The sequence below is a fragment of the Acipenser ruthenus genome, chromosome 25 (assembly GCF_902713425.1).
Source record: "Acipenser ruthenus chromosome 25, fAciRut3.2 maternal haplotype, whole genome shotgun sequence".
NCBI lineage: Eukaryota > Metazoa > Chordata > Actinopteri > Acipenseriformes > Acipenseridae > Acipenser > Acipenser ruthenus.
Genome location: NC_081213.1, coordinates 241546 through 259928, shown reverse-complemented (window position 1 = coordinate 259928; position 18383 = coordinate 241546). Strand labels below are relative to the sequence as shown.

General features: G+C 46.8%; 2 protein-coding genes across 2 annotated transcripts; both read right to left on the bottom strand.

Annotated features, from left to right (window-relative positions):
* Nucleotides 1–1028: 1028 nt before the first annotated feature.
* On the bottom strand, nucleotides 1029–4617 carry LOC117414261 (elongation factor 1-alpha 1-like). The gene is made up of 8 exons (XM_034915680.2): nucleotides 4471–4617; nucleotides 3445–3614; nucleotides 3145–3324; nucleotides 2569–2865; nucleotides 2322–2472; nucleotides 1989–2245; nucleotides 1650–1884; nucleotides 1029–1532 (listed from the first exon to the last, which is right to left on the bottom strand). The coding sequence occupies exons 2-8, from the start codon at nucleotides 3586–3588 to the stop codon at nucleotides 1411–1413; spliced, it is 1386 nt and encodes a 461-aa protein (XP_034771571.2). The 5' UTR covers nucleotides 3589–3614; nucleotides 4471–4617; the 3' UTR covers nucleotides 1029–1410.
* A 6204-nt stretch (nucleotides 4618–10821) lies between these two features.
* si:ch1073-513e17.1 (sialin) lies at nucleotides 10822–18072 on the bottom strand. The gene is made up of 12 exons (XM_058999323.1): nucleotides 17761–18072; nucleotides 16724–16850; nucleotides 16277–16491; nucleotides 15801–16034; nucleotides 15251–15338; nucleotides 14944–15030; nucleotides 14694–14812; nucleotides 14369–14530; nucleotides 14082–14214; nucleotides 13825–13972; nucleotides 13597–13687; nucleotides 10822–12891 (listed from the first exon to the last, which is right to left on the bottom strand). The coding sequence occupies exons 2-12, from the start codon at nucleotides 16827–16829 to the stop codon at nucleotides 12727–12729; spliced, it is 1548 nt and encodes a 515-aa protein (XP_058855306.1). The 5' UTR covers nucleotides 16830–16850; nucleotides 17761–18072; the 3' UTR covers nucleotides 10822–12726.
* Between the last annotated feature and the right edge of the window lie 311 nt (nucleotides 18073–18383).

The following is an 18383-nucleotide window of genomic DNA, read 5'->3' as shown; positions in this document are numbered from 1 at the left end:
AGGCCTGCAATCTGAGCACTGCAGTGTAGGCCTCAATGCACCCTCACTGTGTTGCCGTGGTTACAAGGCCTGTGTGCCCGGGAAGCTGCTCCTTCTCAGAGTCCCGGAGCTGGAATGTGTCTCTGCGACATTCACACAGCAACTCCACATCTCTCGCTGCTAAACTGAGCGTATTTTAATAAAACCAAACTGTAAAAAACAGTGAAATAAAACAGTTAACCAGAAGCTGAAATGGCTGAAAGTCTTCCAACTGATGGAGGCTGTTCTAAAGACTGCATGCTGAGGATACAGGGCCAGCTTCCTAGTCACATGACACACTAATGATTCACTCTGTGGTCATGATTCTTCAGAACCTCCCAGGCAACACAATGCCGTCTAAAACATGAATCCCGGGCCATAGCTAATGTCTGGTCTGTCGATTAGTGGCAAAGTAACTGACTTCTAAGATCAAGATGCTATAAATGGCACATATTCATATTGCATTGCAGTAGTATAGTTTCCTTTAAGTATAAAATGTAAGATATAGGCCTAAAACACAGAAAAGGTCATTTTTTTCTCCAGCAGCAAATCTTTCTGAGTGGGTAAGGAGTTTAGCTGGATAGGGATCCTGGACTGGAGACAGGCAGTGAAAGCAGGTAATTAGGAGAGATACATTAGAGCCTGGCTCAGCACCAGGAAGCTTCAGAAACAAGATACCTCTGCCAGGAAGTTTACCAACAAAACTTACTACAGTGAATGAAATGATGCCTAATTATATATATATATTTTTAAAGCAACTAGTTTGAAAATTCCTGGTGTTCTAGAATAGAAGAAATATAGCTACGGTGAAAAGAACGCAATACAAGGCACAATGGCATATTTATAGGACTAGAGTCAAAATGAAGTAGTTTTGGATTCACATCATGCTACTTTAATGCACAGCAGATGTACTACAGGGACACAGCTGAAAGCATTAACCCAACTGGCATGCCACACCACCACATGGGACAGCTAAAAAAAAAAAAAAGGACAAGGCAATAGAAAAGGAATGATGTGAAAAAAGCAACATTTATTCAATACAGTAGTGACACTTTTGGCACACAAAATGGAGTAAAACAAAGAATTTATGGAGGTTAACCCAGAATAACTCTGGTTAATGAAATGTTGCATTGCATAACAAAATAAGACTGCAGCACAGTAACATGCTGGTGAAGCTTAAGACAGGTTACATGTTCCCCATTTCAGTCCCTTAACTGCTTGGAAGCAGCACAGTCTTCAAACCAATTGAATTCTTGTTCCTTTCCTGCGAACACTCTTCCGATGGGTTTTAATCAGCATTAGCCAGTCCTTAAGGAGACACATCAGGGTCTTTGAGGTTTCCAGCAGCAAGAGAGACCCTGAACAAAGGTGGAAAGTCCAGGGGATGGTGGTTCATTTCTTGGCAGCCTTCACCGCAGCCTTGGTGACCTTGCCAGCTCCAGCAGCCTTCTTGTCAACAGCCTTGATGACACCGACAGCGACCGTCTGCCTCATGTCACGCACAGCAAAACGACCTGCAAGTGGAATATAGCAAGTTAAATAGGAGGGCTCCATACATTACCGAAGGACGAGACTGCCAGGAGTCACAGGATCAAGCTGTTCCATTACAGATCCTGGACAGAAATACTTACCGAGGGGAGGGTAGTCAGAGAAGCTCTCCACACACATGGGTTTCCCAGGGACCATGTTCACAATGGCAGCGTCTCCAGACTTGACAAACTTGGGGTTGTCTTCCAGCTTCTTGCCGGAACGACGGTCAATCTTTTCCTTGAGCTCGGCGAACTTGCAGGCAATGTGAGCAGTGTGGCAATCCAGCACTGGAGCGTAACCAGCATTGATCTGGCCAGGGTGGTTCAGGACAATAACCTGGGGAGAAGCGGGAGGACAGGCCAGTTACTGGACTGCCCAACAAGGACAGTAACAGGGCAAGGAGAAAACAAGGCCATAGAAAGCATGAGGCCCCTTCATACCTGGGCAGTGAAGGAGCCAGCCTCCATGGGTGGGTCATTCTTGCTGTCCCCAGCCACGTTGCCACGACGGATGTCCTTGACAGACACGTTCTTGATGTTGAAGCCAACATTGTCTCCAGGAAGAGCCTCTACCAGGGTCTCGTGGTGCATTTCCACAGACTTCACTTCAGTAGTCACATTGGCAGGGGCAAAGGTGACGATCATGCCAGCCTTCAGGGTGCCAGTCTCCACACGGCCCACGGGTACAGTTCCAATACCTGGGGAGAACACAGGTCAGCCACAGCTCTACAGTGCAGTTCTACAACTTCAGAAACAAGACTACATTGAGTGTACCTCCGATCTTGTAGACATCCTGCAGGGGCAGACGCAGGGGCTTGTTTGTGGGGCGCACGGGAGGGAGGATGGAGTCCAGCGCCTCTAGCAGGGTGGTGCCGTTGGCATTGCCCTCCTTACGCTCAACCTTCCATCCCTTGAACCAGGGCATCTACACAGAGGAATAGGAACAGTTACTTCTAGCTACAGCAATGCACTGGAACATAGGACACATCAAAACATTATCCACTTGAATTCAGATACTCACATTTGCGCTGGGCTCCAGCATGTTGTCTCCATGCCAGCCAGAGATGGGCACAAAGGCCACAGTGGCGGGGTTGTAGCCGATCTTCTTGATGTAGGTGCCGACTTCCTTGGTGATTTCCTCGTAACGTTTCTGGCTGTAGGGTGGCTCAGTGGAGTCCATCTTGTTGACGCCAATGATGAGCTGCTTCACACCCAGAGTGTAGGCCAGGAGGGCGTGTTCACGGGTCTGTCCGTTCTTAGAGATACCGGCTTCAAACTCACCAACACCTCCAGCAACAATCAGCACAGCACAGTCAGCCTGGGGAGGGAGAAGGGGAGAGACACTGTTAGGACATGGACAGGTCAGGGTAGCAGGGAAGACAGAAGCATTACTGCAGATTAGGACAGACTTCGCTATTGTACACATCTCCTTGGTGTGACTGGGGCACGGAGCAAAGCTGTTGAAGTGAATGATAATGCCACAACACTCCTACCAAGATAGACAAGGACCAACAAAGCCATGTTGTGGCATTAGCTCTGGTGTCAACCCAAAACCTGCCCTGTACCCACCCCCACCATGCCAGCAACTGCCTCTTACCTGCGAGGTCCCGGTGATCATGTTCTTGATGAAATCTCTGTGGCCGGGAGCATCAATGATGGTGACGTAATATTTTGTTGTTTCAAACTTCCAGAGGGAGATGTCAATGGTGATGCCACGCTCACGCTCAGCCTTCAGCTTGTCCAACACCCAGGCATACTTGAAGGAGCCTTTCCCCATCTGGAAAAATCGAGAGAGATGGTGAAATCACTGCAGGGCATCGGATCAAATGAAGTCATTCACATTTGATGACGACTTTGTCCCCTTACGTAGAAGAGTCTGCAAATCTTTAGCGTTTACCTCAGCGGCCTCCTTCTCGAATTTCTCGATGGCTCGCTTGTCGATGCCCCCGCATTTGTAGATGAGGTGGCCGGTAGTGGTGGATTTACCGGAGTCGACGTGTCCGATAACGACGATGTTGATGTGGGTCTTTTCCTTTCCCATGGTTGATTTTGTTGTAGGTTTTGTTTCTGTGCAAATAAAGTCTCCATTAAAACCATCTACTGTAACCATTACTATAGTTAGAACTACAGGACTAGAAACACAGTTACGAGATAATACTGCAGGACGCGAGGGAGGAATAAATCACGTCAATGTTAATGCAGCTACGCGAGTTCACCAGGTGCTGGATACCAACTACTAGACGTTTGTGTCTCCTTTTGTTCAGCTGCAAACGAGGCTTTTGTTAAAAGGGCCACTCATCTATGAAATTAACTAACGAAACAAATTGCACTTTGCTCAAGCCCTGACTTAAACCGAGCACTGCATTTAAAAACACACACACACACACACACACACACACACACACACACACACCGGCAAACCAACAATGAACCGATTAAAACAAATTACACTTCGTGTAGTGGAGTGAGCTGCGTTGTACGATTAACAATTCATTATTCTGGACAACTCAGACGAGATTGTCCTCGTACAGATACAAGCAGTGTTACTAATACAGTACCGGGCCTAACCATTCATCCTGTCGGCCTGTGCAAGCCTGAGGCCTGGGCTCCCAGCCAAGCCACACATGTGCACAGACACGCAGTGTAAAAAATCACAAGCACGCTGGCTTTCCGTAAACCATTCAATAAAACACACTACCCGCGTCGCTGTTTCTAATTGCTTAAGTAGAAGCAACGGCAAAACATTCTGAAGAGAAAACTATAAGAGATATATATAACACGGCTTCAGCAAAAAGCATTTCTGAATCTGTCCAGTCTTAAGTGTAGATTTGAAATTTCTTTATTCATGTATTTAAATATCACTGACTAACAATTAAAAGAAACACGGCCTTACTAGAAATTGAAAGGGAGATCAGACACTTACCGGCTTGAGAAGAACGATCACTACAATCTGCCGTCGCTTTGTGCAGGATGGTGTTTGGGCGATTGACGGTTTTATAGGGTAAGAAAGCAGCTTGTTAGCCAACAAGCCCCTCCCTCTGTATTGTTAAGAAGGAAATCCAGCACCGAGAGAGGGGGAGGGGGCTCCGGGAGACCGTTTTCTCTCTCTCTTTGTGTTAAAACAATAATGACACTGTGTATACACGCGTTACAGAGTGAGTGAGTGAGGGTGGGTGGGTGTCTGCTTGTGGAACCCAAGTGTGGGAATCTTATAAAAAGAAATTCTTTAAACGGTATAGGACCGCCTTTCATAAGCTTTTGCTCCTTTGCAAAGTTTAAACTTCATAGAAAGAGAAACAAGCTTTTAATGTAACTAAACTGGTATTGCACAGCGGAGCAGCTCTTAATGCAGGGAATCTATTAGAGACTGTGTGGTCCAGTGGTTAAAGAAAAGGGTTTGTAACCAGGAGGTCCCCGGTTCAAATCCCACCTCAGCCACTGACTCATTGCGTGACCGTGAGCAAATCACTGAACCTCCTTGTGCTCCGTCTTTTGGGTGAGACGTAGTTGTAAGTGACTGTGGAGCTGATGCATAGTTCACACACCCTAGCCTCTGTAAGTCGCCTTGGATAAAGGCGTCTGCTAAATAAACTAATAATAATAATGATAATATAGAGTATAATACTGTTCGTGCTTCTTACCTTAGCAAAGATATCGGTGCTACTACTCAGCAGCTCTAAGGACAGGAGCTCCTGCAGCAACAGTATTCCGGAAAACATCCCTAACTATACAGAACTACATTTGGAATTACTGAAAGAAACCACATTCACTGACAAACATATCCCTAGACACTTTTACATTCTGAACTTTGAACAGTGTGCTGAGTTTATGTGCCCAATGTGCTGCCAATGTACCTTTACTCTGCTAAAGTGACAGTAAGTGTAAAAAGGGTTTACTGAATGAGTAAATAATCTAACAGGTTCAATAATGCTTAGTATATATCAAAAACCTTTACCAGACTTTCTTGAATACATTAAAACAGACTTTGTAAAAGTCTCCTCACTAATAGTTCTGTGTTTTTATGAAATTCAAACTTCTGTTCTGCCCCAAGCTGGACTCTTTCGTTAAGCTGTTTACCTCACTGTCTCTGTTTACTGTTAGAGAAATCAGCATATGGACGGCCCTTCTCCTGTGTGGGGAGGGAGGGGGACCTTTTGTCTTCAGCAGGAGTGTGAACTGCCCATTTACCTGCGTGCATATTCAGGTGATAGTCTCTGTGTGCGCTCGGATTTCTGCTCTGTTTGTGATGGGAAGGTGCTCAGCCTCACAGCCAGGTGCTCTGATAGCTGAGCTTGCTGGTGTTAGGTGAGAAACCGGGGGGAGCCTCTATCCTTCTACAACTTTTCACAGATAAATTGCAAGTGGCACTTCTACAAACCCTTTGTTGTTAATTTAATACTTCATACCTGGGGGGGGGGAGGGGCGGGGGCATTTAACAGCATTTAAAATCCTCATGCTGTACTCCAAGATAAAACTCAATAAAAAGTGTATGTACATGCATAACATGAAAATGTCATACTTTGACAAAAGTATTTGGGCAATCAACATATTTCATATGAATATAAATTCATTATCATGAAGTGCTTAAAAATAAATTGGAAATTTGTGATTAAAAAAAGCAACAAAAATGATTAAAACTAAAGCGTACAGCAAAAAGCGTACAGCAAAAAGAGTACAGCGGCGATCTCAAAAGAGCAGTGATACAACTAAACAAAAAGGGAGAAACTACCAGAAAAATAGCAGAAACACTCAGTTTACTGAAAAGCACTGTGTGGCTATTATTGACAAACACAGGAGGAGAGGAACTACTGCAACTAGCTCCAGGTGTGGAAGACCAAGAAAGAGTTCTGTAAAATCTGGAAGAAGACTCGTTCAAGTAGACCAGCAAATTCCTCGGACTACTGCAAAAGATTTGACACAAGAATTGAGAAGAAATAGTCAAGAAATTTACGAGTGAGCAATTCAACGATACCTTAACAAGACGAATGTCCATGTAAGCCAACAAGCTAACCTTTGTTAAAAACAATACACAAAAGAAAGTGATTGGAGTTTTCCATTGGATACTTGAAGAAGCCTGATGATTACGTCTACCAAATTTTATGGTCCGATGAATCCAAAGTATAACTTTTTTTTTCTCCAAGAAAGCAAAAATATGTTTGGAAGAAGAGTGGAGAAGAATGTAAAGAAAATGTCATCATGCCCAGTGATGAATATGCCCAGGGAGGCACTTTTTTACACAGAGAATTGTGAGGGTCTGGAACCAACTCCCCAGTAATGTTGTTGAAGCTGACACCTTGGGATCCTTCAAGAAGCTGCTTGATGAGATTCTGGGATCAATAAGCTACTAACAACCAAACGAGCAAGATGGGCTGAATGGCCTCCTCTCGTTTGTAAACACACACACACACACACAGACAGATTAACTGCTTTCTTACTGGATGAGCAGGTGATATTCAAAAGCAGCTGCAAACCAGCTCCACCGGTTCAACGAGCCCCACTCCCAGCGCCTGCAAGTGTATGAGCAAGTGCCTCTGTGATTTTTCATGGCTGGCTACGGCCCTGTATATACAATTGGCATTTCAACAACCATACACTTTACAAGCACAATCAATAGAGAGTTTACATTGTGTAATAATACACTATTTGTAGCCTGCATAAAAACACACTGTTGTTGTTGTTGCTTTTTGTTTGCTTTGTCACAGCATGAAGCTAGGTGGATTTGAACTGTAGTTCTCACTCAGTGCTGGCTGTGTACAGTAGTCCTGCAAACTGTAAGCATTGCAGTGTAGGCCTCAATGCACCCTCACTGTGTTGCCGTGGTTACAAGGCCTGTGTGCCCGGAACCCTGGAGCTGGAATGTGTCTCTGCGAGATTCACACAGCAACCCCACATCTCTCACTGCTAAACTGAGCGTATTTTAATAAAACCAAACTGTAAAAAACAGTGAAATAAAACAGTTAACCAGAAGCTGAAATGGCTGAAAGTCTTCCAGCTGATAGAGGCTGTTCCAAAGACTGCATGCTGAGGATACAGGGCCAGCTTCCTAGTCACATGACACACTAATGATTCACTCGGTGGTCATGATTCTTCCAGGCAACACAATACTGTAACAGCAGCTGGATCCAACCTTCAGTGAAACAGAGTTAGAGGCCCACTCTGAAGGCACAGACACAATACTGCAGTCCTGCGCCTGTAACACACCATGCTGCTATAATCAGAGTGCTGTATTAGCCAGCAGATACAGTGTGTGCGGTACTTTGTGTTTATTTAACCAGGACTAATCCTGTTTAAACGAACAAACGTCCTTGGAGATGGAAATGACACTCTACATTTTCTTTTTTTATTTACCAGGAAAATAAAAAAAACCCTCGAGTGATTGCAACGTCAGCACAGAATGGACCAGAGTTCTCAAGGTCATTACAGCGATCGTACAAGACTAGAAACAAACCACCCGGGCTCAGTCAATACATAAACCTCCTTGGGAGCTGCATTTGATTAGTTTTGCAACATTTACAGCTGCGTTCACAAATTGCGAAGACGTTGATAAAACTGGCACATTCAGTTAAATCGAGATGACTCTGGGATGTTAAATCCCTACAGTCCAAACCCACTCAACAAACTGAATAAGAACTCAATACAAAGCCCCTGATCAGATTAAAGACATATCACTAATGGGCAGGCTCGGATAGAATGAAGGATGGTAGCAGCATTCCCACTGCAGAGCAGTTTGACCCAGTCCAGTTTTTCCTGTGTGCTCAATTGTAGTTAATAACTACAAAGAGGAAAAACTCAGGGTTGCCTGTTTGTCTTCAATAACACCTGTAGTGGACCAAACTGCTCTGCAATGGGAGTCTTTGTTCAAACTGCTTATTCCCATTAAACATCAAAGGACTGTGAGTCTTAAGAGGCATATTATACACATGATCTCATGTGTCTGTGTGTGTCATATTTCACTGGCCTGCTAGCTGCTTTAACACAGTGTGTGAGATGTGACTTGTGTTTTATGCTTTGAAGACTAAGAGATTGACTTTCTGATGTTGCTAATAAAGAAGCAGCAAGTTCGTGCCATGGAGATGTGCTGCATGAAGGAGAAGGAGGGGTCAAGAATAACACCTTGTTTTTTAGCAGAAGGAGATGGAGTGAGAGTGATAGTCAAGGGATAGAGAAGTCAGAGGAGAGAGAGGAAGCAGAAGGAACGTAGAGGAGGTCAGACATAGAGAGGTTGAGGTGGTGAGAATGCGTCCAAGTTGAGACAGTCTGAGATGCAGGAGGAGATGTGGGAGTCAAAAGAGGAAGGGGAAGGAGAGGAAGATCTGAGCAATATCAGCATAAAGGTGGTAGGAGAAGCCAAAAGAGGAGATGAGAGTGCCAGGCGAGCGGGTGTAGAGTGAGAAGAGGAGGGGGCCCAGGACAGATCCTCGAGGTAGAGAGGGGGCCAGGAGAAGAGACAGAGACAGGAAACCTGGAAGGAGCAGTTAGACAGATAGGAGGAAATCCAGGCAACAGCAGTGCCTGAGATCCCCAGGTCAGAAAGAGAGGAGAGGAGAAGAGCATGATCGACAGTGTCAAAGGCAGAGGAGAAGTCAAGGAGAACGAGAATTGATAGGAGGGAGTCAGTTACAGAGAGAAGGGTGGTTTCTGTGGAGTGTGCAGGATGGAGCTCGGATTGAAGAGAGTCAAGCAGAGAGTGCTCGCCGAGGAAGGATGCCAGCTGGCTCGAGAGTAGAAGCTCGCTTGAGTTTGAGAGAGGAAAGGGAGAGAGACAGGGCCATAATTGTGGGCGAAGGGTCAAGAGAAGATTTCTTAATAATGGGGATGACACAAGCAGTTTTGAAGGTTGAGGGAAAGGAGACAGAGAGCAGAGAGGTGTTAATGAGGGAGGAGATAAAAGGATGAAGAGCAGCAGGGCAATGGAGTGGAAGAAGCGAGTAGGAAGGGGATCCAGGATGCAGGTAGGTGGCCTGGCGCTCAGCCACACCTTGAAGTCTGGCACAGTGGCACTGGAGGGCGGAAGAAGTGTCGTCTGTGAGCTCGAGGCACCGGGACAGACGGTTCAGAGGAGTCCTGGATTGGAGCCAGGCAGTGACAGCAGGCTACAATCAGGTTATTAGGAGGGGATGCACTAGAGCCTGGCTCAGCACCAGGGAACTTCAGGAATGAAGGCCAGGTAGTTTACCAACAAATCAAACTCGCTGCAGATTGAAATAATCCCCAAATCTTTTTAAAGTAAGCCCTGCTTGAGTAATAAGTGGATCACAGGCATCTTAAGACAGAGCTGAGAAATCCTGGTGAACAAAACATGTCTGATTCACTTGCTGAGTCTCTGTGCAAAAAGAAAGAAAGATCACTTTTTTAATAAAATAATATTGCGTGTTAATTCTTGAGTGCTGGCTCTTTGAACTATTGTGATTCTTTTGCAGGGTTTATTCCAGCCCTTGGCCAGTGAAACTTTATAAGCTTTGTGTATTTTTCTATTGCTGACTGTTCCCGAGACTTTTCTGCAAATGATAATTCAGTTTCTCAAGGGCTTTCTTACTGTATAAATAAACAAACAACAGATTGGTTCTAATTAAAATAACAGCTGTTTGGGAACCTTTAGCCAGAGCGTTTACACTGTCAGAGGTGAGAGATCCGGGGCTGAAGCCAGGAGCCAGCCAGCTCTCCACAATAAGAAGGTAGAGGATTTAAGACATGTGCTCCCCCCGACCCAGGCCCTACCTCGCACTCACATGCCATCAGCACCTGTGCTATGTGAACCTGCCATGAGACCATTGTAGCTTTAACTTTAGAGAGACTTCAGTATGGCCTTGGTATTCTTGCAGTCTGTTTCAGCGTGGCTGGGCTGGGCTGTCTTGCTGAGCTCTCAAGTTTAATGTCATGTGAGCTGTTTGTTCTGTACAATCCTACAATATAACCTCGCCCTGACCTACATTCACAGTTTGTGGAAAAACTTGTTTTAACAAATGTTCACGCTGTCTCATCATGTTAAAGGTACAGCTTTTTACAGGTGAATCAGACGTCAGAAACCAAGACTCTGATAGCTTCTGGACCCTGGAATAAGGAATGTCCGTACCAAGTTTCATCACAGTGCACAAAATATGAGTAAAAGTGAGAATGTGACCACCATCCGCATCCCCATCAGCAACATAAACCAGCAAGGACTGGCACATGCACACACACACACATACACACACACGTGCACACAAACACACACACACAAACACACACAGGCACACACACACACGCACACACAATAGTATGCAAAGAGACTGTCTGTATTGAAAACATGTTTAATCCATTAGAAATTCCCTGAAATTAAAAGTATAAAATAATGTCCTATAATAAAAACAAACGATACAAAAGCATACACGAGAAGGCGTTGACTGCCGGATTTGAGCACATATTTGTCATTTTTAATGCAGAGAATCTTTTTATACTTTCTGTCTGGCTGAATAAAATAATACATTCCCTTTTTTTATTTAAAAATAAAACACATTCCTGCTCCCATGTACAGGGACACTGCTGCTGTACCCTTGAGCAAGGTACTTTACCTAGATTGCTCCAGTAAAAACCCAACTGTATAAATGGGGAATTGTATGTAAAAATAATGTGATATCTTGTAACAATTGTAAGTCTGCTAAGAAATAAATTGATTAAATTGAGAACACAGTAAAAGATCTAAAGCACTCAGTAATAACAGCGCTATTTCAGAGGGGTGTTGCCATGACAGCACACACACTGCAGCAGCCCCCGTTTCCTGTTCTAGGATGTTTGCTTCCTGAGTTGTACCCGTGTTGTGCAATAGTTGGCAAGTTCACCTCTCAAGAAAGACCCAAAACATCACAGCGGTGTACAGCTTCAAGATGGAGCGCACACTCCACGCCCCTCATTACATTTCCTGTCTCAAAACCCTGCCGTGTGGAAGGCACTGCCCCCATGTGGCCACTCAGGAACCACTTGTTAAAATGAATGCCCTGATTTTAGTTTTTTACTGTTTTTTTTTTTTTTTAAATGCATTTTAAAAAGCTGGTTTAATCTGGGCTTTAATTCCCCACCTTTTTTGTATCAGAAGCAGCTTCTTTTACTCATTTAATACATTTAAAAAAAAAAAAAGGAAATGCCTTTACTTGTATTAAATTAAAATGTTCCTGATCGTCGTGTAATTAAATACCCTTGATTTACACTGACTGCACAACATTAACAGAAGGATCTGTCATCTCCATTCAGGAGGTAGCAATCAGGGAATCCCATCCTGTTCTGTCCCTTTGAGGTCAGGGATAGGAGGCAGCTCTTAATTGTTTAATTAAAGCAGTTTATTATTTAATGATTCTTATTAAAACTTGGTGCAGATGGCCTTCAGAAAGCATGCCTACAGTGGCTGCTCATACCGGGTCCCTTTAACCCCTGTTAATAAGCAAGGCATTAAAAAAATCCCTTGAAAATCTCCACCTTTTAAAGTGTCATGTAGCTTCCACATGATCTGTTTTCAATTGTGTAGGTTTTGTGCAGAATACAAAGACGTGATTATTCCTGTGAGTGTTTCTGTTTCGCTGCAGAGAGACAGACAGACAGTCGCTCGAACAGGCTGGTCCCCTCATCCCTGTTCAGTCTGGCTCGATGGAAACAGGAGATATATTAAGGGGAGGGGGGTGTCCCGTGAGACTCCCACAGTACCCCCTGCAAGAGAGGATGGGACCCCTGCAGTTCCAGAGTGAAGCAGCTCTCCTGTTAGAATTACTCTGATATTAACACACATTCACATCTGCAGTTTAAACACAGAGCTGAGACGCACAATCCTGTTCCTGATTCAGACAGAATCATCCATACCTAACCAACACTCAATACTGCTGGGTTTAGAAGTCCTCAAAGAACCTGAATACATTCAATGACAAACGTTTCGACATTGAGAAAGACTTCGAGTCGAAGCGTTTGCAATGGAATTTATTTCTGAACCTGAAAGAAGGTGAAGGGAGGGATGAAGGGACCTGTCTGTCTGTCTGCGTGTCTGCCAGCCTGCCTGTCTGTGTGTCTGTAAGTTAGCCCACTGGAATGTTTACTGGTCTGTGAGTCTGTCCTTTCAATCGGTTTTCTGTCTGCTTGTCCGTCTGTCTGTCTGTTGAATACAGACCCTCCCTGGAGTCTGTCTCAGGGAATGTGTCCTGGTCTGTGAGTCTGTCCCTCAGCAGTCTCCTGCCCACCTGTCCTTGTGTCCCTCGCCTGGCCTCTGCTCCTCTCTCGCCCAGCTCTGGAGCTGCCCGGTCCCGCAGATGCAGTAGAACAGTGCTCCGAACACGTTGATCCCGGCAGAGATGAAAAACACCAACCTCCACCCGGAGAGAGAGTGCTGCAGGGAAACACAGAGAGTGAGACTGCAGAGAAACACAGGGAGAGAGACTGCAGAGAAACACAGAGAGTGAGACTGCAGAGAAACACAGGGAGAGAGACTGCAGAGAAACACAGAGAGAGACTGCAGAGAAACACAGGGAGAGAGACTGCAGAGAAACACAGAGAGAGAGACTGCAGAGAAACACAGAGAGAGAGACTGCAGAGAAACAGAGAGTGAGACTGCAGAGAAATACAGGGAGAGAGACTGCAGAGAAACACAGAGAGAGAGACTGCAGAGAAACAAAGAGAGAGACTGCATGTTATGGATGAGGCTAGTCTGCAGTTCACACAGGGACAGGGGGTCAGACTGCAGGGGAACACAGAAGTAGGGGGTTAGACTGTAGCATAGAACTTACCTGTGCAGTGAGGCAGTGTGTGTTTACCTGTGCAGTGTAGTGGGTGTTTACCTGTGTAGTGAGGCAGTGTGTGTTTACCTGTGCAGTGTAGTGTGTGTTTACCTGTGCAGTGAGGCAGTGTAGTGTGTGGTTACCTGTGCAGTGAGGCAGTGTAGTGTGTGTTTACCTGTGCAGTGAGGCAGTGTGTGTTTACCTGTGCAGTGAGGCAGTGTGTGTTTACCTGTGCAGTGTAGTGTGTGTTTACCTGTGCAGTGAGGCAGTGTAGTGTGTGGTTACCTGTGCAGTGAGGCAGTGTAGTGTGTGTTTACCTGTGCAGTGAGGTATCCCACCACAGTGGGGGCGGCGATCCCAGGGATGGTCCCGAAAGAGTTTGTGATTCCCAGCAGGATCCCAGCATACCTGTGAGGGAAACAGAGAGGGAACACAGACTGCATCACACAGGAACAGCAAGAGCCGCTGCAAGACTCATTACGAGCCCCGGGCTGGGCAGCACCGGAAACTGATCCTGAACACCCCCCTCCCCCCCCTCCTCTGACCTGGGCGCGATGTCGAGGTGGTTCATGTTGAAGCCGGCGCTGAGTATCCCGCTCAGGGCGGAGGACACGGTGAGGAACGCGACGGCCCAGCGGTAATCACAGCCAATAAACGCCGTGGCAACCAGGAACACTGCTGGGAACACCATGCCTGGGAGAGAGGGAGGGAAACAGGAATGAGGAATCACGACTGGAGCCTCCCCTTCCTCCTGTCCCCTGTCCCCTGTCCCCTGTCCCCTGTCCCCTGCCCCCCCCGGTACCTGAGACGGTAAATATCTTGCGCACTGCAGTGGTGCTCAGGAGGCGTCTCTCCTGCAGGAAATCAGCCAGCACACCGGACAGCAAACCAACCGGGAAGCAGCACAGATAGGGCAGAGCAGAGAGGAACCCATTCTGAGAGAGAGGAGAGAGGGGAGAGGGTGAGGAGAGGAGGAGAGGAGAGGAGAGGGGGAGAGAGGAGAGGGGGAGGAGATGGTGAGGAGAGGGGGAGAGAGAGGGGAGAGAGAGGAGAGGGGAAACGTTCACTCTCACTCACACACACTCTCACCTCCTTGATGTTGAAGCGCAGCACTTGGTCCATGTAGGTGGGCAGTGTGGTCAGCAGGGTGTAGTAGGACCAGTTTGCAGAGAAGTGAGCCACAACGATGGACCAGAGAGGCAGGGAGCCCAGCATGGAGAGAGCAGGCACTGACCAGCCCTGAGCACTGCCCTGAGAGAGAGGAGAGCATGATCATTACACTGCAACACAGAGAGAGGAGAGGAGAGGACGCTGTGTTAATACACACCATATAGAGAGAGAGGCAGGGAGATAAGGAGAGAGGGAAGGAGACAGAGGAAACATCGTGATCAATAAATACACTGTGATTGGGTACCTGTGAGCTGATGGAGTCAGTGATGTAATTTAGCTCGGACTTGCTGATTCGTGGGTGAGAGCGAGGCTCGTCAGACACAAGAGTGAACCAGAACACAGACCAGACACAGCCAGCAGCACCTGAGAGGGGAGAGAGGAGAGAGGGTGTAGAGGGAGGAGAGAGAGGGTCAGTGGAACTGCATTATGAGGAGTTCCAGCTCTTTTAAAGCAGGTTTGTCTCGGGGAGCTGACTGAGCAGCGCTGGGACTCACCGAAGATGTAGAAGACAGAGGGCCAGCCCAGGGACTGACACATGAAGCCTGTCAGAGGCAGAGCCACGAAGGTACCGAAACTAACACCTGAGAGAGGGAGTGAGAAAGTTACAACACTGAGCAGCACTCTGTTACATACACACTGTACTCCAATTCACAGCTTTAAAACACAGAATCATTTCTCTAAACAGTTTGTATTGTAAAATCTACACAATGTGCTGAACAGCCATTTACATGAGAGGTTAGAAAGCTGAACGTGTTGCAACTGGATTTGCAGCTGTAATACAAGCCCAGCAGAGCTGAATACCTGCTGCAGAGAAGGTCACGAGGCGACTGCGCTCCAGGGGCGGGGCCCAGCGTGCCCACATGGCATTCATCGCAGGGAAGGATACGCCCTGCAGGAGAGGAGAGCACACCGTCACCACACTGATACCACACTGACACGCACACACACCGTCACCACACTGATACCACACTGACACACACACTGACACACGCACACAGTGACACACACACACCGTCACCACACTGACACACGCACACAGTGACACACACACACACTGACACACGCACACAGATACCACACTGACACACACACAGTGACACACACTCACACACTGACCCACACACACCGTCACCACACTGACACACGCACACAGTGACACACGCGCACAGTGACACACACACACACCGTCACCACACTGACACACGCACACAGTGACACACACACACTCACACACCGATACACCACGCTGATGTGTCACCACATTAACACACATAATCATATAGACACACACAATGACACAATTCACTCTCACACTGAGACACTCACTCTCACTCTCTCACACACTCCTTACTTCTCCGACGCCCTCGGCTGCTCTCAGTGCGATGAGGTAGGGGACCCCCAGACTGGCTGCCAGCGGAGTGAGCAGAGTCAGCGCCGCCGTGCACAGCACCCCTAAACCCAGGAACAGCTTCCCTCCAAACCGGTCCGACACGTACCCCCCCACAACCTGGGTCAGGATGTACCCATAGAAGAAGGAGCTGAGGATCACACCCTGCGTCTCAGAGCTCCAGTCATACTGAGGCACCTGGGGAGAGAGGAGAGTCAATACACTGCCCAGAGATTCAAGCAACACAGAGAGAGAGAGGAGAGGAGAGTGGAGAGAGCGGGAGAGAGGAGAGAGTGGGAGAGGATCACCCAGGGTCTCAGTCCCAAATATTATGACGACAGGGGAGACTATGCACTAAGCAGGGATATCAGAGAGGGGTCAGAGGGGGAGAGGAGAGTTACTGCCACTGCGGTATCGAGCCAGTGTTACTGATAACCTACCCCTGGGGGTCCCTTATTGGTCGAGTTGCCCTCAGGGCTGGAATGTTTCGGACACACCTCCGCCTGGGAGCTGTTGCCGATTGGCTGTGTCACTGTTCCGTTGACCATGGCTACCATGACGACGCTGAGATTGACACGCAGGGCGTAGACCATGCAGAAACCCAGGAACATGAGAAATGCAAGGTTAAAACGAGCGGAGCAACATTGTGCTGAGCCTGAGGGGGGCGACAGAGAGAGCACAGGAACAAGGTTAGAGCAACACTCCTCTCTCTCCCCTCTCCCACCCTCTTCTCTCTTGTATCTCAGTCGCGACTCACCTCTCCCTTTCCTTCCCTTCCCTTCCTTCCCTTCTGTCCTTGTCTCGTATTTCGATAGACTGGGTCTCCCTCTCCCCTCCCCTCAACTGTATGTCAAAAGGAACTGGTTCCCTCTCTTCCCCATTCTCACCCTCCTCTGTGCTCAGCAGGGGTTGGGTCTCCCCTGATTCAGGCCCCTCCTCCTCTTCACTGTCACGGAGGGCGGAGTTTATGGAAGGTCGATCGTACAGCGCCATGGCAACCAGCCAGAGTCACACCTGAGGAGACCAAAAATTTTCATACACACACACACACACACACACACACACACACAGAGGCAGAGTTAGTGCGTCAGGAGGGGAAGCCAGGGTTTAGAAAACTCCCGTCAGCACTTTACCAGCAGCCAGTTTGAGCATCATTGTATCTGGAGGGGAGCCAAACTCCTCTCGTGACACAGTGCATTACAGCCCTCCCTCCCTCTCTCCCTCCCTCCCTCCCTCCCTCCTTGTGTTTCATCCCTCCCCCATCATACCCCCTTTCTCTCCTCACCCTCACAAACCAAAGAAAACAACTTTCTGTTGAATTGTTTAATTTGACAGCGACAGGGTTTACATGTCACTTGTTATGTTATTTATGTTGTGGTATTTACAGACTAGAAGCAGGCAGTCTTCTTTTCAGGGCTCCTTATTACAGTGTCCTCAATACAAATCCTACTGCCAGTAAGAAGCCTCCAAAAAGACTCGAGAGTAGTTTAACATGTGGAAAGAGAAACAGCTCTATTTACATTGGATTTACAATGGGTATTAACAAGGGTTTGTACAGCTGCTGGCAGTAATATGTGCATCTGTAATACTTTTTAAACGGGCTCTCGCTGTCCGTCCTGCGCAGTCCTGTCAGTAATCCCTGCTGTCAGAGTTAACCATGAAGACTCACAGACACCCGATTCAATACATTCACTTCAAACAAAACACGGACGAGGCAAAGGGATAGACCACCATCATCATCATCATCACCATCATCATCATCATAAAAACAGTATTTAGCTTTAAAAGCAAAGTGAACATCCAACCTGTCTATATTTAATAAGGATGATGCTATGCTTTACAAAAACACGGCACAGTGACTGCACTATGCATGACATTTTAATAAAAAACATTTGATTTTAGTTTTTCAATCAATGATTCACACCTTTGCCGTGTCTCTCTCTGCCGGTGACAGCAGTTCTCTCTCTTCCCCGGTGCCGTTTCTTTGTTAATGTTATTGCTGCTTCGGGTGTGACTAAATAATAATAATTACATAGAAATCAATAACTCTGTGAGGGTGCTGCTATTGAACTGCTGTTCCCCTGCCTCTGTCTCTGTCTCTTTGTGACACAGAACTCGCTTCACTGTTCTCTGTCTCATATTAAACGCACTCCGACTGACAGGAGTCAAGTTCTTCTTGTTGTTGCGGCTCCACCGTCACATGACACACCCAGGCGGTTCAGAATCACCAGACCGGATTCTGCCATGGCTCCTCCCGCCCCGCAGTCTCCTGTCATGTGACCGTGGCAGTGCCCGTATGTAAAGATGTTCTATAACAGATATACATTCCACATGATATTATATATATAGAATCACACTTCCCTGATACAATACAACTCAGCTAAATGAAGTCAAATACCCCCTGACACAATGAAACAAGACAATCTGAACAACAGTTTAATATCGTTTTACTTTCCACACTGCCTTTTTTTCAGCAGTGTCGGGTGTCTCATTCACTGTAATATAATAACATGTGCAGGAATGTAAGTCTACTTGTATATAGGGTTA

Bases quoted from the DNA above. Each gene is read 5' to 3' on its own strand.
- LOC117414261 (XM_034915680.2), bottom strand. From the start codon at position 3,588: ATGGGAAAGGAAAAGACCCACATCAACATCGTCGTTATCGGACACGTC. The intron at 2,866-3,144 runs GTAAGAGGCAGT...CTCCCTCCCCAG, and splicing joins TGATCACCGGGACCTCGCAG to GCTGACTGTGCTGTGCTGAT. The intron at 2,246-2,321 runs GTACACTCAATG...TGTTCTCCCCAG, and splicing joins GGATGTCTACAAGATCGGAG to GTATTGGAACTGTACCCGTG.
- si:ch1073-513e17.1 (XM_058999323.1), bottom strand. From the start codon at position 16,829: ATGGCGCTGTACGATCGACCTTCCATAAACTCCGCCCTCCGTGACAGT. The intron at 14,215-14,368 runs GTGAGAGTGTGT...CCTCTCTCTCAG, and splicing joins TGCGCTTCAACATCAAGGAG to AATGGGTTCCTCTCTGCTCT. The intron at 12,892-13,596 runs GTAAACACACAC...GTTTCCCTGCAG, and splicing joins TGGGATACCTCACTGCACAG to CACTCTCTCTCCGGGTGGAG.